Source organism: Salmo salar, chromosome 01 (assembly GCF_965601325.2).
Source record: "Salmo salar chromosome 01, fSalSal1, whole genome shotgun sequence".
Taxonomy (NCBI): Eukaryota; Metazoa; Chordata; class Actinopteri; order Salmoniformes; family Salmonidae; genus Salmo; species Salmo salar.
In genome coordinates this window covers 6,791,222-6,815,181 of record NC_138291.1, presented here as the reverse complement: position 1 = coordinate 6,815,181, position 23,960 = coordinate 6,791,222, and the positions used below count along the sequence as shown (strand labels likewise).

Sequence of the window (23,960 nt, the reverse complement as noted above, 5' to 3'; positions counted from 1 at the left end):
CTCTAAGGAAGGAACCGTGGATCTTCTCCTCAGATTGGTTTTGAGAAGGAGGCAAGGAGGGAGACAGAGAGAGGAGGCAAGGAGAGAGAGGAGGCAAGGAGCGAGAGAGAGAGAGGAGGCAAGGAGAGAGAAAGAGAGAGAGGAGGCAAGGAGAGAGAGAGGAGGCAAGGAGAGAGAGAGAGAGAGAGAGAGGAGGAAAGGAGAGAGAGAGGAGGCAAGTGCTGTGTCTGAAATGGCACCCTATTCCCTAATAGTGCACTAAGTTTCACCAGAGCCCTATGGACCCCCGGTCTGAAGTAGAGCCCCATGGACCCTGGTCTAAACTAGAGCCCCTGGACCCCTGGTCTGAAGTAGAGCCCCATGGACCCCTGGTCTGAAGTAGAGCCCCATTGACCCCTGGTCTGAAGTAGAGCCCCATGGACCCTGGTCTAAAGTAGAGCCCTATGGACCCTGGTCTAAAGTAGAGCCCTATGGACCCTGGTCTAAAGTAGAGCCCCATGGACCCCTGGTCTAAAGTAGAGCCCCATGGACCCCTGGTCTGAAGTAGAGCCCCGTGGACCCTGGCCTAAAGTAGAGCCCCATGGACCCCTGGTCTGAAGTAGAGCCCCGTGGACCCTGGTCTGAAGTAGAGCCCCGTGGACCCTGGCCTAAAGTAGAGCCCCATGGACCCCTGGTCTAAAGTAGAGCCCCATGGACCCCTGGTGAAACAATGATATCATATCCAGGCTGTATCACATCCGGCCGTGATTGGGAGTCGCATAGGGCGGCGCGCTATTGGCCCAGCGTCGACCGGGTTTGGCCGGGGTAGGCCGTCATTGTAAATAAGATTTTTTAAATAAAATAAAAAATATATAAACATACACTGCTCAAAAAAATAAAGGGAACACTAAAATAACACATCCTAGATCTGAATGAATGAAACAATCTTATTAAATACTTTATTCTTTACATAGTTGAATGTGCTGACAACAAAATCACACAAAAATAATCAATGGAAATCCAATTTATCAACCCATGGAGGTCTGGAATTGGAGTCACACTCAAAATTAAAGTGGAAAACCACACTACAGGCTGATCCAACTTTGATGTAATATCCTTAAAACAAGTCAAAATGAGGCTCAGTAGTGTGTGTGGCCTCCACGTGCCTGTATGACCTCCCTACAACGCCTGGGCATGCTCCTGATGAGGTGGCGGATGGTCTCCTGAGGGATCTCCTCGTTGGTGGATGGAGCGAGACATGATGTCCCAGATGTGCTCAATTGGATTCAGGTCTGGGGAACGGGCGGGCCAGTCCATAGCATCAATGCCTTCCTCTTGCAGGAACTGCTGACACACTCCAGCCACATGAGGTCTAGCATTGTCTTGCATTAGGAGGAACCCAGGGCCAAACGCACCAGCATATGGTCTCACAAGGGGTCTGAGGATCTCATCTCGGTACCTAATGGCAGTCAGGCTACCTCTGGCGAGCACATGGAGGGCTGTGCGGCCCCCCAAAGAAATGCCACCCCACACCATGACTGACCCACCGCCAAACCGGTCATGCTGGAGGATGTTGCAGGCAGCAGAACGTTCTCCACGGCGTCTCCAGACTCTGTCACGTCTGTCACGTGCTCAGTGTGAACCTGCTTTCATCTGTGAAGAGCACAGGCCGCCAGTGTCGAATTTGCCAATCTTGGTGTTCTCTGGCAAATGCCAAACGTCCTGCACGGTGTTGGGCTGTAAGCACAACCCCCACCTGTGGACGTCGGGCCCTCATACCACCCTCATGGAGTCTGTTTCTGACCGTTTGAGCAGACACATGCACATTTGTGGCCTGCTGGAGGTCATTTTGCAGGGCTCTGGCAGTGCTCCTCCTGCTCCTCCTTGCACAAAAGTGGAGGTAGCGGTCCTGCTGCTGGGTTGTTGCCCTCCTACGGCCTCCTCTACGTCTTCTGATGTACTGGCCTGTCTCCTGGTAGCGCCTCCATGCTCTGGACACTACGCTGACAGACACAGCAAACCTTCTTGCCACAGCTGACATTGATGTGCCATCCTGGATGAGCTGCACTACCTGAGCCACTTGTGTGGGTTGTAGACTCCGTCTCATGCTACCACTAGAATGAAAGCACCGCCAGCATTCAAAAGTGACCAAAACATCAGCCAGGAAGCATAGGAACTGAGAAGTGGTCTGTGGTCACCACCTGCAGAACCACTCCTTTATTGGTGGTGTCTTGCTAATTGCCTATAATTTCTACCTGTTGTCTATTCCATTTGCACAACAGCATGTGAAATTTATTGTCAATCAGTGTTGCTTCCTAAGTGGACAGTTTGATTTCACAGAAGTGTGATTGACTTGGAGTTACATTGTGTTGTTTAAGTGTTCCCTTTATTTTTTTGAGCAGTGTATATATTTCTGGAAGTCTTCCATCTTTAGCCACATTCACCATTGAGAGCCTCGTCTCCCCATACAGGCTGCCCCGGGGTATCACATGGCCAAGAAGATCATCAAGCTGATCACGGCCGTCGGACATGTGGTCAACAAAGACCCAGTGGTGGGCAGCAAACTGAAGGTCATCTACCTGGAGAACTACAGAGTCTCCCTGGCTGAGAAAGGTACTATCTACTATATATTTCTACCTGGAGAACGGTACTGTATCTATCTACTATATATCTACCTGGAGAACTACAGAGTCTCCCTGGCTGAGAAAGGTACTATCTACTATATATCTATCTACTGTATATATCTACCTGGAGAAAGGTACTGTATCTATCTACTATATATCTACCTGGAGAACCCCTGGGTCTCTCTGGCTGAGAAAGGTATGGTAACACTTTACTTAAAGCAGACAGGTGTAATTTTAATTTTACATTTTAGTCATTTTAGCAGACGCTCTTATCCAGAGCGACTTACAGTAGTGAATGCATACATTTCATACATTTTTTTTCTTTTTTTTTCGTACTGGTCACCCGTGGGAATCAAACCAACAACCCTGGCGTTGCACACACCATGCTCTACCAACTGAGCTACACACATGAAGCAGTTTTAATGGTTCATAAGACTTCGTAAGATCCCCTTATAATGGCTTACCATCTCATTAACCCCCCCCCCCCCCAAAAAAAAAACATTATTTCAGTGAGAAAGTATCATCATTGTCCTTCTATCTCGAAGTGCATCCCAAATGGCATTCTAATTCCCTATATAGTGCCCTACTTTTGACCAGAGCCCTATGGGAAGTAGTGCCCTATAAAGCAAATAGGGTGCCATCTGGAACACAGATAACAGACAAATGCATGTATTAGAGATATCCGTTTTTCTGTCCCTATTCCCCCCTACAGTCATCTATTTCCCCCCCTACAGTCATCTATTTTCCCCCCTACAGTCATCTATTTTCCCCCCTACAGTCATCTATTTTCCCCCCTACAGTCATCTATTTTCCCCCTACAGTCATCTATTTTCCCCCTACAGTCATCTATTTTCCCCCTACAGTCATCTATTTTCCCCCCTACAGTCATCTATTTTCCCCCCTACAGTCATCCCAGCCACGGACCTGTCTGAGCAGATCTCCACAGCTGGCACCGAGGCGTCAGGCACTGGCAACATGAAGTTCATGCTGAACGGAGCGCTCACCATCGGCACCATGGACGGAGCCAACGTAGAGATGGCAGAGGAGGCTGGAGAGGAGAACATGTTCATCTTCGGCATGAGGGTAGAGGACGTGGCAGAGATGGACGTACAGGGGTAACACACACAGACAGACAGACAGACGTATACTGACTGACACACACACAGATGGACGTAGAGGGGGAACACACACAATTTGGCATAGATGGGTAGGGTTTTCTACAATCTAATACAGTGTCGATGGGTTCCACGTTAAGCAACGTTACATGATGATCAACAATACCGTAAAGTTGGGTGACGCAAAACTCCACTGACTTTACAGTTCATTTTAGCATTGTTTACTTCATTAAAAAAATGAATTTCCTGTTGTAGCGTGTGTGACGTATTATTCCAGGTCTGTTGTGAGACCTGTTTCTACTTTGTTCCCTCCTCTAAGCTACGATGCCAGGACGTATTACAACAACATCCCAGAACTGAAGCAGGCCGTCGACCAGATTCAGGGAGGATTCTTCAGCCCCAAACAACCAGAGCTCTTCAAAGACGTCACCAACATGCTCTTCAACCACGACCGGTAGGTACAGTTACTTTACTGTCTGCTCCTGTGTGTGGGTGGTCTTGGCATTGACTGTCTCTCTCTCTCTCTTCAGCTTCAAGGTGTTTGCAGACTATGAGGGCTACATAAAGTGCCAGGAGAAAGTCAGCCAACTATATCAGGTAATCATCATTATCCCTCATGTACCTCTAGTTAATAACTATACCAGGTAATCATCATTATCCCTCATGTACCTCTAGTTAATAACGACTATACCAGGTAATCATCATTATCCCTCATGTACCTCTAGTTAATAACGACTATATCAGGTAATCATCATTATCCCTCATGTACCTCTAGTTAATAACTATACCAGGTAATCATCATTATCCCTCATGTACCTCTAGTTAATAACGACTATACCAGGTAATCATCATTATCCCTCATGTACCTCTAGTTAATAACGACTATATCAGGTAATCATCATTATCCCTCATGTACCTCTAGTTAATAACGACTATATCAGGTAATCATCATTATCCCTCATGTTCCTCTAGTTAATAATGACTATACCAGGTAATCATCATTATCCCTCATGTACCTCTAGTTAATAACTATATCAGGTATCCATCATTATCCCTCATGTACCTCTATTTAATAACGACTATATCAGGTAATCATCATTATCCCTCATGTACCTCTAGTTAATAACTATATCAGGTAATCATCATTATCCCTCATGTACCTCTAGTTAATAACGACTATACCAGGTAATCATCATTATCCCTCATGTACCTCTAGTTAATAACTATACCAGGTAATCATCATTATCCCTCATGTACCTCTAGTTAATAACGACTATACCAGGTAATCATCATTATCCCTCATGTACCTCTAGTTAATAACTATATCAGGTAATCATCATTATCCCTCATGTACCTCTAGTTAATAACTATACCAGGTAATCATCATTATCCCTCATGTACCTCTAGTTAATAACTATACCAGGTAATCATTACATTTACATTTACATTTAAGCCATTTAGCAGACGCTCTTATCCAGAGCGACTTACAAAATGGTGCATTCACCTTATGATATCCAGTGGAACAACCACTTTACAATAGTGCATCTAAATCTTTTAAGGGGGGGGGGGGTTAGAAGGATTACTTTATCCTATCCTAGGTATTCCTTAAAGAGGTGGGGTTTCAGGTGTCTCCGGAAGGTGGTGATTGACTCCGCTGTCCTGGCGTCGTGAGGGAGCTTGTTCCACCATTGGGGTGCCAGAGCAGCGAACAGTTTTGACTGGGCTGAGCGGGAACTGTGCTTCCTCAGAGGTAGGGGGGCCAGCAGGCCAGTGGTGGATGAACGCAGTGCCCTTGTTTGGGTGTAGGGCCTGATCAGAGCCTGAAGGTATGGAGGTGCCGTTCCCTTCACAGCTCCGTAGGCAATCACCATGGTCTTCTAGCGGATGCGAGCTTCAACTGGAAGCCAGTGGAGAGAGCGGAGGAGCGGGGTGACGTGAGAGAACTTGGGAAGGTTGAACACCAGACGGGCTGCGGCGTTCTGGATGAGTTGTAGGGGTTTAATGGCACAGGCAGGGAGCCCAGCCAACAGCGAGTTGCAGTAATCCAGACGGGAGATGACAAGTGCTTGGATTAGGACCTGCGCCGCTTCCTGTGTGAGGCAGGGTCGTACTCTGCGAATGTTGTAGAGCATGAACCTACAGGATCGGGTCACCGCCTTGATGTTAGTGGAGAACGACAGGGTGTTGTCCAGGATCACGCCAAGGTTCTTAGCACTCTGGGAGGAGGACACAAGGGAGTTGTCAACCGTGATGGCGAGATCATGGAACGGGCAGTCCTTCCCCGGGAGGAAGAGCAGCTCCGTCTTGCCGAGGTTCAGCTTGAGCTGGTGATCCGTCATCCACACTGATATGTCTGACAGACATGCAGAGATGCGATTCGCCGCCTGGTTATCAGAAGGGGGAAAGGAGAAGATTAATTGTGTGTCGTCTGCATAGCAATGATAGGAGAGACCATGTGAGGATATGACAGAGCCAAGTGACTTGGTGTATAGCGAGAATAGGAGAGGGCCTAGAACAGAGCCCTGGGGGACACCAGTGGTGAGAGCGCATGGTGCGGAGACAGATTCTCGCCACGCCACCTGGTAGGAGCGACCTGTCAGGTAGGACGCAATCCAAGCGTGGGCCGCGCCGGAGATGCCCAACTCGGAGAGGGTGGAGAGGAGGATCTGATGGTTCACAGTATCAAAGGCAGCAGATAGGTCTAGAAGGATGAGAGCAGAGGAGAGAGAGTTAGCTTTAGCAGTGCGGAGAGCCTCCGTGACACAGAGAAGAGCAGTCTCAGTTGAATGCCCAGTCTTGAAACCTGACTGATTAGGATCAAGAAGGTCATTCTGAGAGAGATAACAGGAGAGCTGGCCAAGGACGGCACGTTCAAGAGTTTTGGAGAGAAAAGAAAGAAGGGATACTGGTCTGTAGTTGTTGACATCGGAGGGATCGAGTGTAGGTTTTTTCAGAAGGGGTGCAACTCTCGCTCTCTTGAAGACGGAAGGGAAGTAGCCAGCGGTCAAGGATGAGTTGATGAGCGAGGTGAGGAAGGGGAGAAGGTCTCCGGAAATAGTCTGGAGAAGAGAGGAGGGGATAGGGTCAAGTGGGCAGGTTGTTGGGCGGCCGGCCTTCACAAGACGCGAGATTTCATCTGGAGAGAGAGGGGAGAAAGAGGTCAAAGCACAGGGTAGGGCAGTGTGAGCAGGACCAGCGGTGTCGTTTGATTTAGCAAACGAGGATCGGATATCGTCAACCTTCTTTTCAAAATGGTTGACGAAGTCATCCGCAGAGAGGGAGGAGGGGGGGGGGGGGGGAGGAGGATTCAGGAGGGAGGAGAAGGTAATCATCATTATCCCTCATGTACCTCTAGTTAATAACGACTATACCAGGTAATCATCATTATCCCTCATGTACCTCTAGTTAATAATGACTATATCAGGTAATCATCATTATCCCTCATGTACCTCTAGTTAATAACGACTATACCAGGTAATCATCATTATCCCTCATGTACCTCTAGTTAATAACTATATCAGGTAATCATCATTATCCCTCATGTACCTCTAGTTAATAACTATATCAGGTAATCATCATTATCCCTCATGTACCTCTAGTTAATAACGACTATACCAGGTAATCATCATTATCCCTCATGTACCTCTAGTTAATAACGACTATACCAGGTAATCATCATTATCCCTCATGTACCTCTACTTAATAACGACTATATCAGGTAATCATCATTATCCCTCATGTACCTCTAGTTAATAACTATACCAGGTAATCATCATTATCCCTCATGTACCTCTAGTTAATAACTATACCAGGTAATCATCATTATCCCTCGTGTACCTCTAGTTAATAACGACTATACCAGGTAATCATCATTATCCCTCATGTACCTCTAGTTAATAACGACTATATCAGGTAATCATCATTATCCCTCATGTACCTCTAGTTAATAACGACTATATCAGGTAATCATCATTATCCCTCATGTACCTCTAGTTAATAACTATACCAGGTAATCATCATTATCCCTCATGTACCTCTAGTTAATAACGACTATATCAGGTAATCATCATTATCCCTCATGTTCCTCTAGTTAATAATGACTATACCAGGTAATCATCATTATCCCTCATGTACCTCTAGTTAATAACTATATCAGGTAATCATCATTATCCCTCATGTACCTCTAGTTAATAACGACTATACCAGGTAATCATCATTATCCCTCATGTACCTCTAGTTAATAACTATACCAGGTAATCATCATTATCCCTCATGTACCTCTAGTTAATAACGACTATACCAGGTAATCATCATTATCCCTCATGTACCTCTAGTTAATAACGACTATATCAGGTAATCATCATTATCCCTCATGTACCTCTAGTTAATAACGACTATATCAGGTAATCATCATTATCCCTCATGTTCCTCTAGTTAATAATGACTATACCAGGTAATCATCATTATCCCTCATGTACCTCTAGTTAATAACTATATCAGGTATCCATCATTATCCCTCATGTACCTCTATTTAATAACGACTATATCAGGTAATCATCATTATCCCTCATGTACCTCTAGTTAATAACTATATCAGGTAATCATCATTATCCCTCATGTACCTCTAGTTAATAACGACTATACCAGGTAATCATCATTATCCCTCATGTACCTCTAGTTAATAACTATACCAGGTAATCATCATTATCCCTCATGTACCTCTAGTTAATAACGACTATACCAGGTAATCATCATTATCCCTCATGTACCTCTAGTTAATAACTATATCAGGTAATCATCATTATCCCTCATGTACCTCTAGTTAATAACTATACCAGGTAATCATCATTATCCCTCATGTACCTCTAGTTAATAACTATACCAGGTAATCATTACATTTACATTTACATTTAAGTCATTTAGCAGACGCTCTTATCCAGAGCGACTTACAAAATGGTGCATTCACCTTATGATATCCAGTGGAACAACCACTTTACAATAGTGCATCTAAATCTTTTAAGGGGGGGGGGTTAGAAGGATTACTTTATCCTATCCTAGGTATTCCTTAAAGAGGTGGGGTTTCAGGTGTCTCCGGAAGGTGGTGATTGACTCCGCTGTCCTGGCGTCGTGAGGGAGCTTGTTCCACCATTGGGGTGCCAGAGCAGCGAACAGTTTTGACTGGGCTGAGCGGGAACTGTGCTTCCTCAGAGGTAGGGGGGCCAGCAGGCCAGTGGTGGATGAACGCAGTGCCCTTGTTTGGGTGTAGGGCCTGATCAGAGCCTGAAGGTATGGAGGTGCCGTTCCCTTCACAGCTCCGTAGGCAATCACCATGGTCTTCTAGCGGATGCGAGCTTCAACTGGAAGCCAGTGGAGAGAGCGGAGGAGCGGGGTGACGTGAGAGAACTTGGGAAGGTTGAACACCAGACGGGCTGCGGCGTTCTGGATGAGTTGTAGGGGTTTAATGGCACAGGCAGGGAGCCCAGCCAACAGCGAGTTGCAGTAATCCAGACGGGAGATGACAAGTGCTTGGATTAGGACCTGCGCCGCTTCCTGTGTGAGGCAGGGTCGTACTCTGCGAATGTTGTAGAGCATGAACCTACAGGATCGGGTCACCGCCTTGATGTTAGTGGAGAACGACAGGGTGTTGTCCAGGATCACGCCAAGGTTCTTAGCACTCTGGGAGGAGGACACAAGGGAGTTGTCAACCGTGATGGCGAGATCATGGAACGGGCAGTCCTTCCCCGGGAGGAAGAGCAGCTCCGTCTTGCCGAGGTTCAGCTTGAGCTGGTGATCCGTCATCCACACTGATATGTCTGACAGACATGCAGAGATGCGATTCGCCGCCTGGTTATCAGAAGGGGGAAAGGAGAAGATTAATTGTGTGTCGTCTGCATAGCAATGATAGGAGAGACCATGTGAGGATATGACAGAGCCAAGTGACTTGGTGTATAGCGAGAATAGGAGAGGGCCTAGAACAGAGCCCTGGGGGACACCAGTGGTGAGAGCGCATGGTGCGGAGACAGATTCTCGCCACGCCACCTGGTAGGAGCGACCTGTCAGGTAGGACGCAATCCAAGCGTGGGCCGCGCCGGAGATGCCCAACTCGGAGAGGGTGGAGAGGAGGATCTGATGGTTCACAGTATCAAAGGCAGCAGATAGGTCTAGAAGGATGAGAGCAGAGGAGAGAGAGTTAGCTTTAGCAGTGCGGAGAGCCTCCGTGACACAGAGAAGAGCAGTCTCAGTTGAATGCCCAGTCTTGAAACCTGACTGATTAGGATCAAGAAGGTCATTCTGAGAGAGATAACAGGAGAGCTGGCCAAGGACGGCACGTTCAAGAGTTTTGGAGAGAAAAGAAAGAAGGGATACTGGTCTGTAGTTGTTGACATCGGAGGGATCGAGTGTAGGTTTTTTCAGAAGGGGTGCAACTCTCGCTCTCTTGAAGACGGAAGGGACGTAGCCAGCGGTCAAGGATGAGTTGATGAGCGAGGTGAGGAAGGGGAGAAGGTCTCCGGAAATGGTCTGGAGAAGAGAGGAGGGGATAGGGTCAAGTGGGCAGGTTGTTGGGCGGCCGGCCGTCACAAGACGCGAGATTTCATCTGGAGAGAGAGGAGAGAAAGAGGTCAAAGCACAGGGTAGGGCAGTGTGAGCAGGACCAGCGGTGTCGTTTAACTTAGCAAACGAGGATCGGATATCGTCAACCTTCTTTTCAAAATGGTTGACGAAGTCATCCGCAGAGAGGGAGGAGGGGGGGGGGGAGGGGGAGGAGGATTCAGGAGGGAGGAGAAGGTAATCATCATTATCCCTCATGTACCTCTAGTTAATAACGACTATACCAGGTAATCATCATTATCCCTCATGTACCTCTAGTTAATAACGACTATACCAGGTAATCATCATTATCCCTCATGTACCTCTAGTTAATAACGACTATACCAGGTAATCATCATTATCCCTCATGTACCTCTAGTTAATAACGACTATATCAGGTAATCATCATTATCCCTCATGTACCTCTAGTTAATAACGACTATATCAGGTAATCATCATTATCCCTCATGTTCCTCTAGTTAATAATGACTATACCAGGTAATCATCATTATCCCTCATGTACCTCTAGTTAATAACTATATCAGGTATCCATCATTATCCCTCATGTACCTCTATTTAATAACGACTATATCAGGTAATCATCATTATCCCTCATGTACCCTCTAGTTAATAACTATATCAGGTAATCATCATTATCCCTCATGTACCTCTAGTTAATAACGACTATACCAGGTAATCATCATTATCCCTCATGTACCTCTAGTTAATAACTATACCAGGTAATCATCATTATCCCTCATGTACCTCTAGTTAATAACGACTATACCAGGTAATCATCATTATCCCTCATGTACCTCTAGTTAATAACTATATCAGGTAATCATCATTATCCCTCATGTACCTCTAGTTAATAACTATACCAGGTAATCATCATTATCCCTCATGTACCTCTAGTTAATAACTATACCAGGTAATCATTACATTTACATTTACATTTAAGTCATTTAGCAGACGCTCTTATCCAGAGCGACTTACAAAATGGTGCATTCACCTTATGATATCCAGTGGAACAACCACTTTACAATAGTGCATCTAAATCTTTTAAGGGGGGGGGGGTTAGAAGGATTACTTTATCCTATCCTAGGTATTCCTTAAAGAGGTGGGGTTTCAGGTGTCTCCGGAAGGTGGTGATTGACTCCGCTGTCCTGGCGTCGTGAGGGAGCTTGTTCCACCATTGGGGTGCCAGAGCAGCGAACAGTTTTGACTGGGCTGAGCGGGAACTGTGCTTCCTCAGAGGTAGGGGGGCCAGCAGGCCAGTGGTGGATGAACGCAGTGCCCTTGTTTGGGTGTAGGGCCTGATCAGAGCCTGAAGGTATGGAGGTGCCGTTCCCTTCACAGCTCCGTAGGCAATCACCATGGTCTTCTAGCGGATGCGAGCTTCAACTGGAAGCCAGTGGAGAGAGCGGAGGAGCGGGGTGACGTGAGAGAACTTGGGAAGGTTGAACACCAGACGGGCTGCGGCGTTCTGGATGAGTTGTAGGGGTTTAATGGCACAGGCAGGGAGCCCAGCCAACAGCGAGTTGCAGTAATCCAGACGGGAGATGACAAGTGCTTGGATTAGGACCTGCGCCGCTTCCTGTGTGAGGCAGGGTCGTACTCTGCGAATGTTGTAGAGCATGAACCTACAGGATCGGGTCACCGCCTTGATGTTAGTGGAGAACGACAGGGTGTTGTCCAGGATCACGCCAAGGTTCTTAGCACTCTGGGAGGAGGACACAAGGGAGTTGTCAACCGTGATGGCGAGATCATGGAACGGGCAGTCCTTCCCCGGGAGGAAGAGCAGCTCCGTCTTGCCGAGGTTCAGCTTGAGCTGGTGATCCGTCATCCACACTGATATGTCTGACAGACATGCAGAGATGCGATTCGCCGCCTGGTTATCAGAAGGGGGAAAGGAGAAGATTAATTGTGTGTCGTCTGCATAGCAATGATAGGAGAGACCATGTGAGGATATGACAGAGCCAAGTGACTTGGTGTATAGCGAGAATAGGAGAGGGCCTAGAACAGAGCCCTGGGGGACACCAGTGGTGAGAGCGCATGGTGCGGAGACAGATTCTCGCCACGCCACCTGGTAGGAGCGACCTGTCAGGTAGGACGCAATCCAAGCGTGGGCCGCGCCGGAGATGCCCAACTCGGAGAGGGTGGAGAGGAGGATCTGATGGTTCACAGTATCAAAGGCAGCAGATAGGTCTAGAAGGATGAGAGCAGAGGAGAGAGAGTTAGCTTTAGCAGTGCGGAGAGCCTCCGTGACACAGAGAAGAGCAGTCTCAGTTGAATGCCCAGTCTTGAAACCTGACTGATTAGGATCAAGAAGGTCATTCTGAGAGAGATAACAGGAGAGCTGGCCAAGGACGGCACGTTCAAGAGTTTTGGAGAGAAAAGAAAGAAGGGATACTGGTCTGTAGTTGTTGACATCGGAGGGATCGAGTGTAGGTTTTTTCAGAAGGGGTGCAACTCTCGCTCTCTTGAAGACGGAAGGGAAGTAGCCAGCGGTCAAGGATGAGTTGATGAGCGAGGTGAGGAAGGGGAGAAGGTCTCCGGAAATAGTCTGGAGAAGAGAGGAGGGGATAGGGTCAAGTGGGCAGGTTGTTGGGCGGCCGGCCTTCACAAGACGCGAGATTTCATCTGGAGAGAGAGGGGAGAAAGAGGTCAAAGCACAGGGTAGGGCAGTGTGAGCAGGACCAGCGGTGTCGTTTGATTTAGCAAACGAGGATCGGATATCGTCAACCTTCTTTTCAAAATGGTTGACGAAGTCATCCGCAGAGAGGGAGGAGGGGGGGGGGGGGGAGGAGGATTCAGGAGGGAGGAGAAGGTAATCATCATTATCCCTCATGTACCTCTAGTTAATAACGACTATACCAGGTAATCATCATTATCCCTCATGTACCTCTAGTTAATAATGACTATATCAGGTAATCATCATTATCCCTCATGTACCTCTAGTTAATAACGACTATACCAGGTAATCATCATTATCCCTCATGTACCTCTAGTTAATAACTATATCAGGTAATCATCATTATCCCTCATGTACCTCTAGTTAATAACTATATCAGGTAATCATCATTATCCCTCATGTACCTCTAGTTAATAACGACTATACCAGGTAATCATCATTATCCCTCATGTACCTCTAGTTAATAACGACTATACCAGGTAATCATCATTATCCCTCATGTACCTCTACTTAATAACGACTATATCAGGTAATCATCATTATCCCTCATGTACCTCTAGTTAATAACTATACCAGGTAATCATCATTATCCCTCATGTACCTCTAGTTAATAACTATACCAGGTAATCATCATTATCCCTCGTGTACCTCTAGTTAATAACGACTATACCAGGTAATCATCATTATCCCTCATGTACCTCTAGTTAATAACGACTATATCAGGTAATCATCATTATCCCTCATGTACCTCTAGTTAATAACGACTATATCAGGTAATCATCATTATCCCTCATGTACCTCTAGTTAATAACTATACCAGGTAATCATCATTATCCCTCATGTACCTCTAGTTAATAACGACTATATCAGGTAATCATCATTATCCCTCATGTTCCTCTAGTTAATAATGACTATACCAGGTAATCATCATTATCCCTCATGTACCTCTAGTTAATAACTATATCAGGTAATCATCATTATCCCTCATGTACCTCTAGTTAATAACGACTATACCAGGTAATCATCATTATCCCTCATGTACCTCTAGTTAATAACTATACCAGGTAATCATCATTATCCCTCATGTACCTCTAGTTAATAACGACTATACCAGGTAATCATCATTATCCCTCATGTACCTCTAGTTAATAACGACTATATCAGGTAATCATCATTATCCCTCATGTACCTCTAGTTAATAACGACTATATCAGGTAATCATCATTATCCCTCATGTTCCTCTAGTTAATAATGACTATACCAGGTAATCATCATTATCCCTCATGTACCTCTAGTTAATAACTATATCAGGTATCCATCATTATCCCTCATGTACCTCTATTTAATAACGACTATATCAGGTAATCATCATTATCCCTCATGTACCTCTAGTTAATAACTATATCAGGTAATCATCATTATCCCTCATGTACCTCTAGTTAATAACGACTATACCAGGTAATCATCATTATCCCTCATGTACCTCTAGTTAATAACTATACCAGGTAATCATCATTATCCCTCATGTACCTCTAGTTAATAACGACTATACCAGGTAATCATCATTATCCCTCATGTACCTCTAGTTAATAACTATATCAGGTAATCATCATTATCCCTCATGTACCTCTAGTTAATAACTATACCAGGTAATCATCATTATCCCTCATGTACCTCTAGTTAATAACTATACCAGGTAATCATTACATTTACATTTACATTTAAGTCATTTAGCAGACGCTCTTATCCAGAGCGACTTACAAAATGGTGCATTCACCTTATGATATCCAGTGGAACAACCACTTTACAATAGTGCATCTAAATCTTTTAAGGGGGGGGGGGGTTAGAAGGATTACTTTATCCTATCCTAGGTATTCCTTAAAGAGGTGGGGTTTCAGGTGTCTCCGGAAGGTGGTGATTGACTCCGCTGTCCTGGCGTCGTGAGGGAGCTTGTTCCACCATTGGGGTGCCAGAGCAGCGAACAGTTTTGACTGGGCTGAGCGGGAACTGTGCTTCCTCAGAGGTAGGGGGGCCAGCAGGCCAGTGGTGGATGAACGCAGTGCCCTTGTTTGGGTGTAGGGCCTGATCAGAGCCTGAAGGTATGGAGGTGCCGTTCCCTTCACAGCTCCGTAGGCAATCACCATGGTCTTCTAGCGGATGCGAGCTTCAACTGGAAGCCAGTGGAGAGAGCGGAGGAGCGGGGTGACGTGAGAGAACTTGGGAAGGTTGAACACCAGACGGGCTGCGGCGTTCTGGATGAGTTGTAGGGGTTTAATGGCACAGGCAGGGAGCCCAGCCAACAGCGAGTTGCAGTAATCCAGACGGGAGATGACAAGTGCTTGGATTAGGACCTGCGCCGCTTCCTGTGTGAGGCAGGGTCGTACTCTGCGAATGTTGTAGAGCATGAACCTACAGGATCGGGTCACCGCCTTGATGTTAGTGGAGAACGACAGGGTGTTGTCCAGGATCACGCCAAGGTTCTTAGCACTCTGGGAGGAGGACACAAGGGAGTTGTCAACCGTGATGGCGAGATCATGGAACGGGCAGTCCTTCCCCGGGAGGAAGAGCAGCTCCGTCTTGCCGAGGTTCAGCTTGAGCTGGTGATCCGTCATCCACACTGATATGTCTGACAGACATGCAGAGATGCGATTCGCCGCCTGGTTATCAGAAGGGGGAAAGGAGAAGATTAATTGTGTGTCGTCTGCATAGCAATGATAGGAGAGACCATGTGAGGATATGACAGAGCCAAGTGACTTGGTGTATAGCGAGAATAGGAGAGGGCCTAGAACAGAGCCCTGGGGGACACCAGTGGTGAGAGCGCATGGTGCGGAGACAGATTCTCGCCACGCCACCTGGTAGGAGCGACCTGTCAGGTAGGACGCAATCCAAGCGTGGGCCGCGCCGGAGATGCCCAACTCGGAGAGGGTGGAGAGGAGGATCTGATGGTTCACAGTATCAAAGGCAGCAGATAGGTCTAGAAGGATGAGAGCAGAGGAGAGAGAGTTAGCTTTAGCAGTGCGGAGAGCCTCCGTGACACAGAGAAGAGCAGTCTCAGTTGAATGCCCAGTCTTGAAACCTGACTGATTAGGATCAAGAAGGTCATTCTGAGAGAGATAACAGGAGAGCTGGCCAAGGACGGCACGTTCAAGAGTTTTGGAGAGAAAAGAAAGAAGGGATACTGGTCTGTAGTTGTTGACATCGGAGGGATCGAGTGTAGGTTTTTTCAGAAGGGGTGCAACTCTCGCTCTCTTGAAGACGGAAGGGACGTAGCCAGCGGTCAAGGATGAGTTGATGAGCGAGGTGAGGAAGGGGAGAAGGTCTCCGGAAATGGTCTGGAGAAGAGAGGAGGGGATAGGGTCAAGTGGGCAGGTTGTTGGGCGGCCGGCCGTCACAAGACGCGAGATTTCATCTGGAGAGAGAGGGGAGAAAGAGGTCAAAGCACAGGGTAGGGCAGTGTGAGCAGGACCAGCGGTGTCGTTTAACTTAGCAAACGAGGATCGGATATCGTCAACCTTCTTTTCAAAATGGTTGACGAAGTCATCCGCAGAGAGGGAGGAGGGGGGGGGGGAGGGGGAGGAGGATTCAGGAGGGAGGAGAAGGTAATCATCATTATCCCTCATGTACCTCTAGTTAATAACGACTATACCAGGTAATCATCATTATCCCTCATGTACCTCTAGTTAATAACGACTATACCAGGTAATCATCATTATCCCTCATGTACCTCTAGTTAATAACGACTATACCAGGTAATCATCATTATCCCTCATGTACCTCTAGTTAATAACGACTATATCAGGTAATCATCATTATCCCTCATGTACCTCTAGTTAATAACGACTATATCAGGTAATCATCATTATCCCTCATGTTCCTCTAGTTAATAATGACTATACCAGGTAATCATCATTATCCCTCATGTACCTCTAGTTAATAACTATATCAGGTATCCATCATTATCCCTCATGTACCTCTATTTAATAACGACTATATCAGGTAATCATCATTATCCCTCATGTACCTCTAGTTAATAACTATATCAGGTAATCATCATTATCCCTCATGTACCTCTAGTTAATAACGACTATACCAGGTAATCATCATTATCCCTCATGTACCTCTAGTTAATAACTATACCAGGTAATCATCATTATCCCTCATGTACCTCTAGTTAATAACGACTATACCAGGTAATCATCATTATCCCTCATGTACCTCTAGTTAATAACTATATCAGGTAATCATCATTATCCCTCATGTACCTCTAGTTAATAACTATACCAGGTAATCATCATTATCCCTCATGTACCTCTAGTTAATAACTATACCAGGTAATCATTACATTTACATTTACATTTAAGTCATTTAGCAGACGCTCTTATCCAGAGCGACTTACAAAATGGTGCATTCACCTTATGATATCCAGTGGAACAACCACTTTACAATAGTGCATCTAAATCTTTTAAGGGGGGGGGGTTAGAAGGATTACTTTATCCTATCCTAGGTATTCCTTAAAGAGGTGGGGTTTCAGGTGTCTCCGGAAGGTGGTGATTGACTCCGCTGTCCTGGCGTCGTGAGGGAGCTTGTTCCACCATTGGGGTGCCAGAGCAGCGAACAGTTTTGACTGGGCTGAGCGGGAACTGTGCTTCCTCAGAGGTAGGGGGGCCAGCAGGCCAGTGGTGGATGAACGCAGTGCCCTTGTTTGGGTGTAGGGCCTGATCAGAGCCTGAAGGTATGGAGGTGCCGTTCCCTTCACAGCTCCGTAGGCAATCACCATGGTCTTCTAGCGGATGCGAGCTTCAACTGGAAGCCAGTGGAGAGAGCGGAGGAGCGGGGTGACGTGAGAGAACTTGGGAAGGTTGAACACCAGACGGGCTGCGGCGTTCTGGATGAGTTGTAGGGGTTTAATGGCACAGGCAGGGAGCCCAGCCAACAGCGAGTTGCAGTAATCCAGACGGGAGATGACAAGTGCTTGGATTAGGACCTGCGCCGCTTCCTGTGTGAGGCAGGGTCGTACTCTGCGAATGTTGTAGAGCATGAACCTACAGGATCGGGTCACCGCCTTGATGTTAGTGGAGAACGACAGGGTGTTGTCCAGGATCACGCCAAGGTTCTTAGCACTCTGGGAGGAGGACACAAGGGAGTTGTCAACCGTGATGGCGAGATCATGGAACGGGCAGTCCTTCCCCGGGAGGAAGAGCAGCTCCGTCTTGCCGAGGTTCAGCTTGAGCTGGTGATCCGTCATCCACACTGATATGTCTGACAGACATGCAGAGATGCGATTCGCCGCCTGGTTATCAGAAGGGGGAAAGGAGAAGATTAATTGTGTGTCGTCTGCATAGCAATGATAGGAGAGACCATGTGAGGATATGACAGAGCCAAGTGACTTGGTGTATAGCGAGAATAGGAGAGGGCCTAGAACAGAGCCCTGGGGGACACCAGTGGTGAGAGCGCATGGTGCGGAGACAGATTCTCGCCACGCCACCTGGTAGGAGCGACCTGTCAGGTAGGACGCAATCCAAGCGTGGGCCGCGCCGGAGATGCCCAACTCGGAGAGGGTGGAGAGGAGGATCTGATGGTTCACAGTATCAAAGGCAGCAGATAGGTCTAGAAGGATGAGAGCAGAGGAGAGAGAGTTAGCTTTAGCAGTGCGGAGAGCCTCCGTGACACAGAGAAGAGCAGTCTCAGTTGAATGCCCAGTCTTGAAACCTGACTGATTAGGATCAAGAAGGTCATTCTGAGAGAGATAACAGGAGAGCTGGCCAAGGACGGCACGTTCAAGAGTTTTGGAGAGAAAAGAAAGAAGGGATACTGGTCTGTAGTTGTTGACATCGGAGGGATCGAGTGTAGGTTTTTTCAGAAGGGGTGCAACTCTCGCTCTCTTGAAGACGGAAGGGACGTAGCCAGCGGTCAAGGATGAGTTGATGAGCGAGGTGAGGAAGGGGAGAAGGTCTCCGGAAATGGTCTGGAGAAGAGAGGAGGGGATAGGGTCAAGTGGGCAGGTTGTTGGGCGGCCGGCCGTCACAAGACGCGAGATTTCATCTGGAGAGAGAGGGGAGAAAGAGGTCAAAGCACAGGGTAGGGCAGTGTGAGCAGGACCAGCGGTGTCGTTTAACTTAGCAAACGAGGATCGGATATCGTCAACCTTCTTTTCAAAATGGTTGACGAAGTCATCCGCAGAGAGGGAGGAGGGGGGGGGGGAGGGGGAGGAGGATTCAGGAGGGAGGAGAAGGTAATCATCATTATCCCTCATGTACCTCTAGTTAATAACGACTATACCAGGTAATCATCATTATCCCTCATGTACCTCTAGTTAATAACGACTATACCAGGTAATCATCATTATCCCTCATGTACCTCTAGTTAATAACGACTATACCAGGTAATCATCATTATCCCTCATGTACCTCTAGTTAATAACGACTATACCAGGTAATCATCATTATCCCTCATGTACCTCTAGTTAATAACTATATCAGGTAATCATCATTATCCCTCATGTACCTCTAGTTAATAACTATATCAGGTAATCATCATTATCCCTCATGTACCTCTAGTTAATAACGACTATACCAGGTAATCATCATTATCCCTCATGTACCTCTAGTTAATAACGACTATACCAGGTAATCATCATTATCCCTCATGTACCTCTAGTTAATAACGACTATATCAGGTAATCATCATTATCCCTCATGTACCTCTAGTTAATAACTATACCAGGTAATCATCATTATCCCTCATGTACCTCTAGTTAATAACTATACCAGGTAATCATCATTATCCCTCGTGTACCTCTAGTTAATAACGACTATACCAGGTAATCATCATTATCCCTCATGTACCTCTAGTTAATAACGACTATATCAGGTAATCATCATTATCCCTCATGTACCTCTAGTTAATAACGACTATATCAGGTAATCATCATTATCCCTCATGTACCTCTAGTTAATAACTATACCAGGTAATCATCATTATCCCTCATGTACCTCTAGTTAATAACGACTATATCAGGTAATCATCATTATCCCTCATGTTCCTCTAGTTAATAATGACTATACCAGGTAATCATCATTATCCCTCATGTACCTCTAGTTAATAACTATATCAGGTAATCATCATTATCCCTCATGTACCTCTAGTTAATAACGACTATACCAGGTAATCATCATTATCCCTCATGTACCTCTAGTTAATAACTATACCAGGTAATCATCATTATCCCTCATGTACCTCTAGTTAATAACTATATCAGGTAATCATCATTATCCCTCCTGTACCTCTAGTTAATAACGACTATATCAGGTAATCATCATTATCCCTCATGTACCTCTAGTTAATAACGACTATATCAGGTAATCATCATTATCCCTCATGTACCTCTAGTTAATAACTATACCAGGTAATCATCATTATCCCTCATGTACCTCTAGTTAATAACTATACCAGGTAATCATCATTATCCCTCATGTACCTCTAGTTAATAACGACTATATCAGGTAATCATCATTATCCCTCATGTACCTCTAGTTAATAACTATACCAGGTAATCATCATTATCCCTCATGTACCTCTAGTTAATAACTATATCAGGTAATCATCATTATCCCTCATGTACCTCTAGTTAATAACTATATCAGGTAATCATCATTATGACTTCCAGAGGAAATTTGGAACTCGGTAGTGTGTTGCAACCAAGGACCAACTATTTTTTACGCGCTTTCAGCACTCGCCGGTTCCATTCTGTGAGCTTGTGTGGCCTACCACTTCGCGGCTGAACCGTTGTTGCTCCTAGACGTTTCCACTTCACAATAACAGCACTTACAGTTGACCGGGGCAGCTTTAGCAGGGCAGATATTTGACGAACTGACTTGTTGGAAAGGTGGCATCCTATGACGGTGCCACGTTGAAAGTCACTGAGCTCTTCAGTACGGGCCATTCTACTGCCAATGTTTGTCTATGGAGATTGCATGGCTGTGTGCTCGATTGTATACACCTATCAGCAACGGGTGTGGCTGAAATAGACAAATCCACTAATTTGAGTCCACAAGTCTACATACTTTTGTGTATATACATTGCATTCGGAAAGTATTCAGACCCCTTGACTTTATCCACATTTTGTTACATTACAGCCTTATTCTAAAATTGATTACATTTTTCTTCATCAATCTACACACCCATAATGACAAAGAAAAAAGCTGGTTTCTACAAAAACATTTTAAACTAAAATATCACATTTACATAAGTATTCAGACCCTTTACTCAGTACTTTGTTGAACCACCTTTTGCAGTGATTACAGCCTTGAATCTTCTTGGGTATGACGCTACAAGCTTGGCACACCTGTATTTTGGGGAGTTTCTCCCATTCTTCTCTGCAGATCCTCTCAAGCTCTGTAATGTTGGATGGGGAACGTCGCTGCACAGCTATTTTTAGGTACCTTCAGTGACTTGTCCCGAAGCCACCGCTGCATTGTCTCAGGCCCTGAGTACTCTGGAGCAGTTTTTCATCAAGGATCTCTCTGTACTTCGCTCCGTTCATCTTTCCCTCGATCTTGACTAGTCTCCCAGTCCCTGCCGCTGAAAAACATCCCCATAGCATGACCACCACCATGCTTCACCGTAGGGATGGTGCCATGTTTCCTCCAGACGTGACGCTTGGCATTCAGGCCAAATAGTTCAATCTTGGTTTCATCAGACCAGATATTCTTGTTTCTCATGGTCTGAGAGTCCTTTAGGTGCCTTTTGGTAAACTCCAAGCGGGTTGTCATGTACCTTTTACTGAGGAGTGGCTTCCGTCTGGCCGCTCTACCATAAAGACCTGAATGGTGGAGTGCTGCAGAGATGGATGTCCTTCTGGAAATTTCTCCCATCTCCACAGAGGAACTCTGGAGCTCTGTCAGAGAGACCATCGGGTTCTTGGTCACCTCCCTGACCAAGGCCCTTGAGTTTGAGTTAATTTTATTTTTACAGGGACACAGTGCACATGAATCAACATTTCAGTAAAAGTGACGGTTTTAGCCAGCCGGCTAATTTTCAACCGCAGTCCCTGGGCAGGTTATTCTCCCACGATTTCTCAGTTTGGCCAGGCGGCCAGCTCTAGGAAGAGTCTTGGTGGTTCCAAACGTTTTCCTTTTAAGAATGATGGAGGCCACTGTGTTCTTGGGAACCTTTAATGCTGCAGAAATGTTTTGGTACCCTTCCACAGATCTGTGTCTCAACACAATCCTGTCTCGGAGCTCTACGGACAATTCCTTCGACCTCATGGCTTGGTTTTTGCTCTGACATGCACTGTCAACTGTGGGACCTTATATAGACAGGTGTGTGCCTTTCCAAATCATGTCCAATCAATTGAATTTACCACAGGTGGATTCCAATCAAGTTGTAGAAACATTTCAAGGATGATCAATGTAAACAGGATGCAACTTTGCTCAATTTTGAGTCTCGTAGCAAAGGGTCTGAATACTTATGTAAATAAGGTATTTCTGGTTTAGTTTGTTTTTATACATTTCAAAACATCTGTTTTCGCTTTGTCATTATGAGGTATTGTGTGTAGATTGATGAGGAAATTGTTATATTTAATACATTTTTGAGTAAGGCTGTAATGTAACAAAATGTGGATACTGAATACTTTCCGTATGCACTGTATAGTGAATGTGGTTGTCTTAGCTACCTTTGAGGTGTGGTTGTCTTAGCTACCTTGGAGATGTGGTTGTCTTAGCTACCTTGGAGGTGTGGTTGTCTTAGCTACCTTGGAGGTGTGGTTGTCTTAGCTACCTTGGAGGTGTGGTTGTCTTAGCTACCTTGGAGGTGTGGTTGTCTTAGCTACCTTGGAGGTGTGGTTGTCTTAGCTACCTTGGAGGTGTGGTTGTCTTAGCTACCTTGGAGGTGTGGTTGTCTTAGCTACCTTGGAGGTGTGGTTGTCTTAGCTACCTTGGAGGTGTGGTTGTCCTAGCTACCTTGGAGGTGTGGTTGTCTTAGCTACCATAACTAAATGCACTTACTTTAAGTGACCAAAGTGTAAGTACACTTTACTTATATTTTACCATGATAATATCTATTATAAATTAAAATGTTGTATTATAGGATGACATACAGTATATGATATATATTATTCATGTTGTTTCTTATAGAGTCCTAAGGAGTGGACGCAGATGGCGATCAAGAATATCGCTGCTTCCGGAAAGTTCTCTAGCGACCGCACCATCACCGACTACGCCACGCAGGTGTGGGGGGTGAAGCCTACTGATCTAAAGATCCCACCCCCCAACGAGCCCCGCAAGGCCTTGGAGGAGACCGCCAGGGTGCTGACGGAGAAGTGAGGCTGCCTGGTGTGGTGTAGGGTGAAATGGCCCCTAGACGCTGATCTTGGGTCAGTTTTTCTAATGGTTGAGGTGAAGTGGATTCTAGATCTGTATCTATGGAACCGTCACCCAGAAGTGTTATTTTAAAGGGACAATCTGTGATTCAGACAACAACAAAGCAGTCACCACACCACTTTTGGTAAACAGCTGAGGGATAGCCACTCCCAAATGTATAAACAGAGCTATGGAGGCAAGTCCATCTGTGAGATTGAAGTGTTTTAACCATGTTTTTGAAACCAGTCAAATCCCAGATTGCCCCTTTTTAGCTCAATAAACTGAGCTCTGTTTGTAAAGCACCTTAACTGATGCAAAATAACAGTCTGCCACATACCTTCAGAATCTACAAACCAAATTATCTATTTTACCCCAGCATTTCTGAATCCACCTTCTAAATACAAGGTCAAATGGCAGCCTGTCCCCTATATAGTGCACTACTGTTGACCAGAGCGCTATTGGCCTTGGTCAAAAGTAGTGCACTGTAAAGTGAACAGGGGTGCCATTTGGGGAAACTGCCCGTTTAGTCAGCTACCAGTGAGTGGTCCATTCTTAACTGTCTCATACTATAGCAAGGGTTGAATATTTTCCATAGTTTATT

The 23,960-nt window shown here is 45.8% G+C and overlaps 1 protein-coding gene across 4 annotated transcripts in view; it reads left to right on the top strand.

Annotated features, from left to right (window-relative positions):
- pygl (phosphorylase, glycogen, liver) overlaps positions 1–23,324 on the top strand; it is a 109,066-nt gene extending 85,742 nt beyond the window's left edge. For all 4 annotated transcript variants that reach the window (XM_045709887.2, XM_045709846.2, XM_045709822.2 and 1 more), the window contains 5 exons: positions 2,451–2,592; positions 3,511–3,718; positions 4,038–4,172; positions 4,249–4,315; positions 23,135–23,324. In XM_045709887.2, the coding sequence (XP_045565843.2) occupies positions 2,451–2,592; positions 3,511–3,718; positions 4,038–4,172; positions 4,249–4,315; positions 23,135–23,323 (741 nt within the window). In that variant the 3' untranslated portion in view covers position 23,324. The remainder of the gene's footprint in view (positions 1–2,450; positions 2,593–3,510; positions 3,719–4,037; positions 4,173–4,248; positions 4,316–23,134) is intronic.
- The last annotated feature ends 636 nt before the right edge of the window (positions 23,325–23,960 follow it).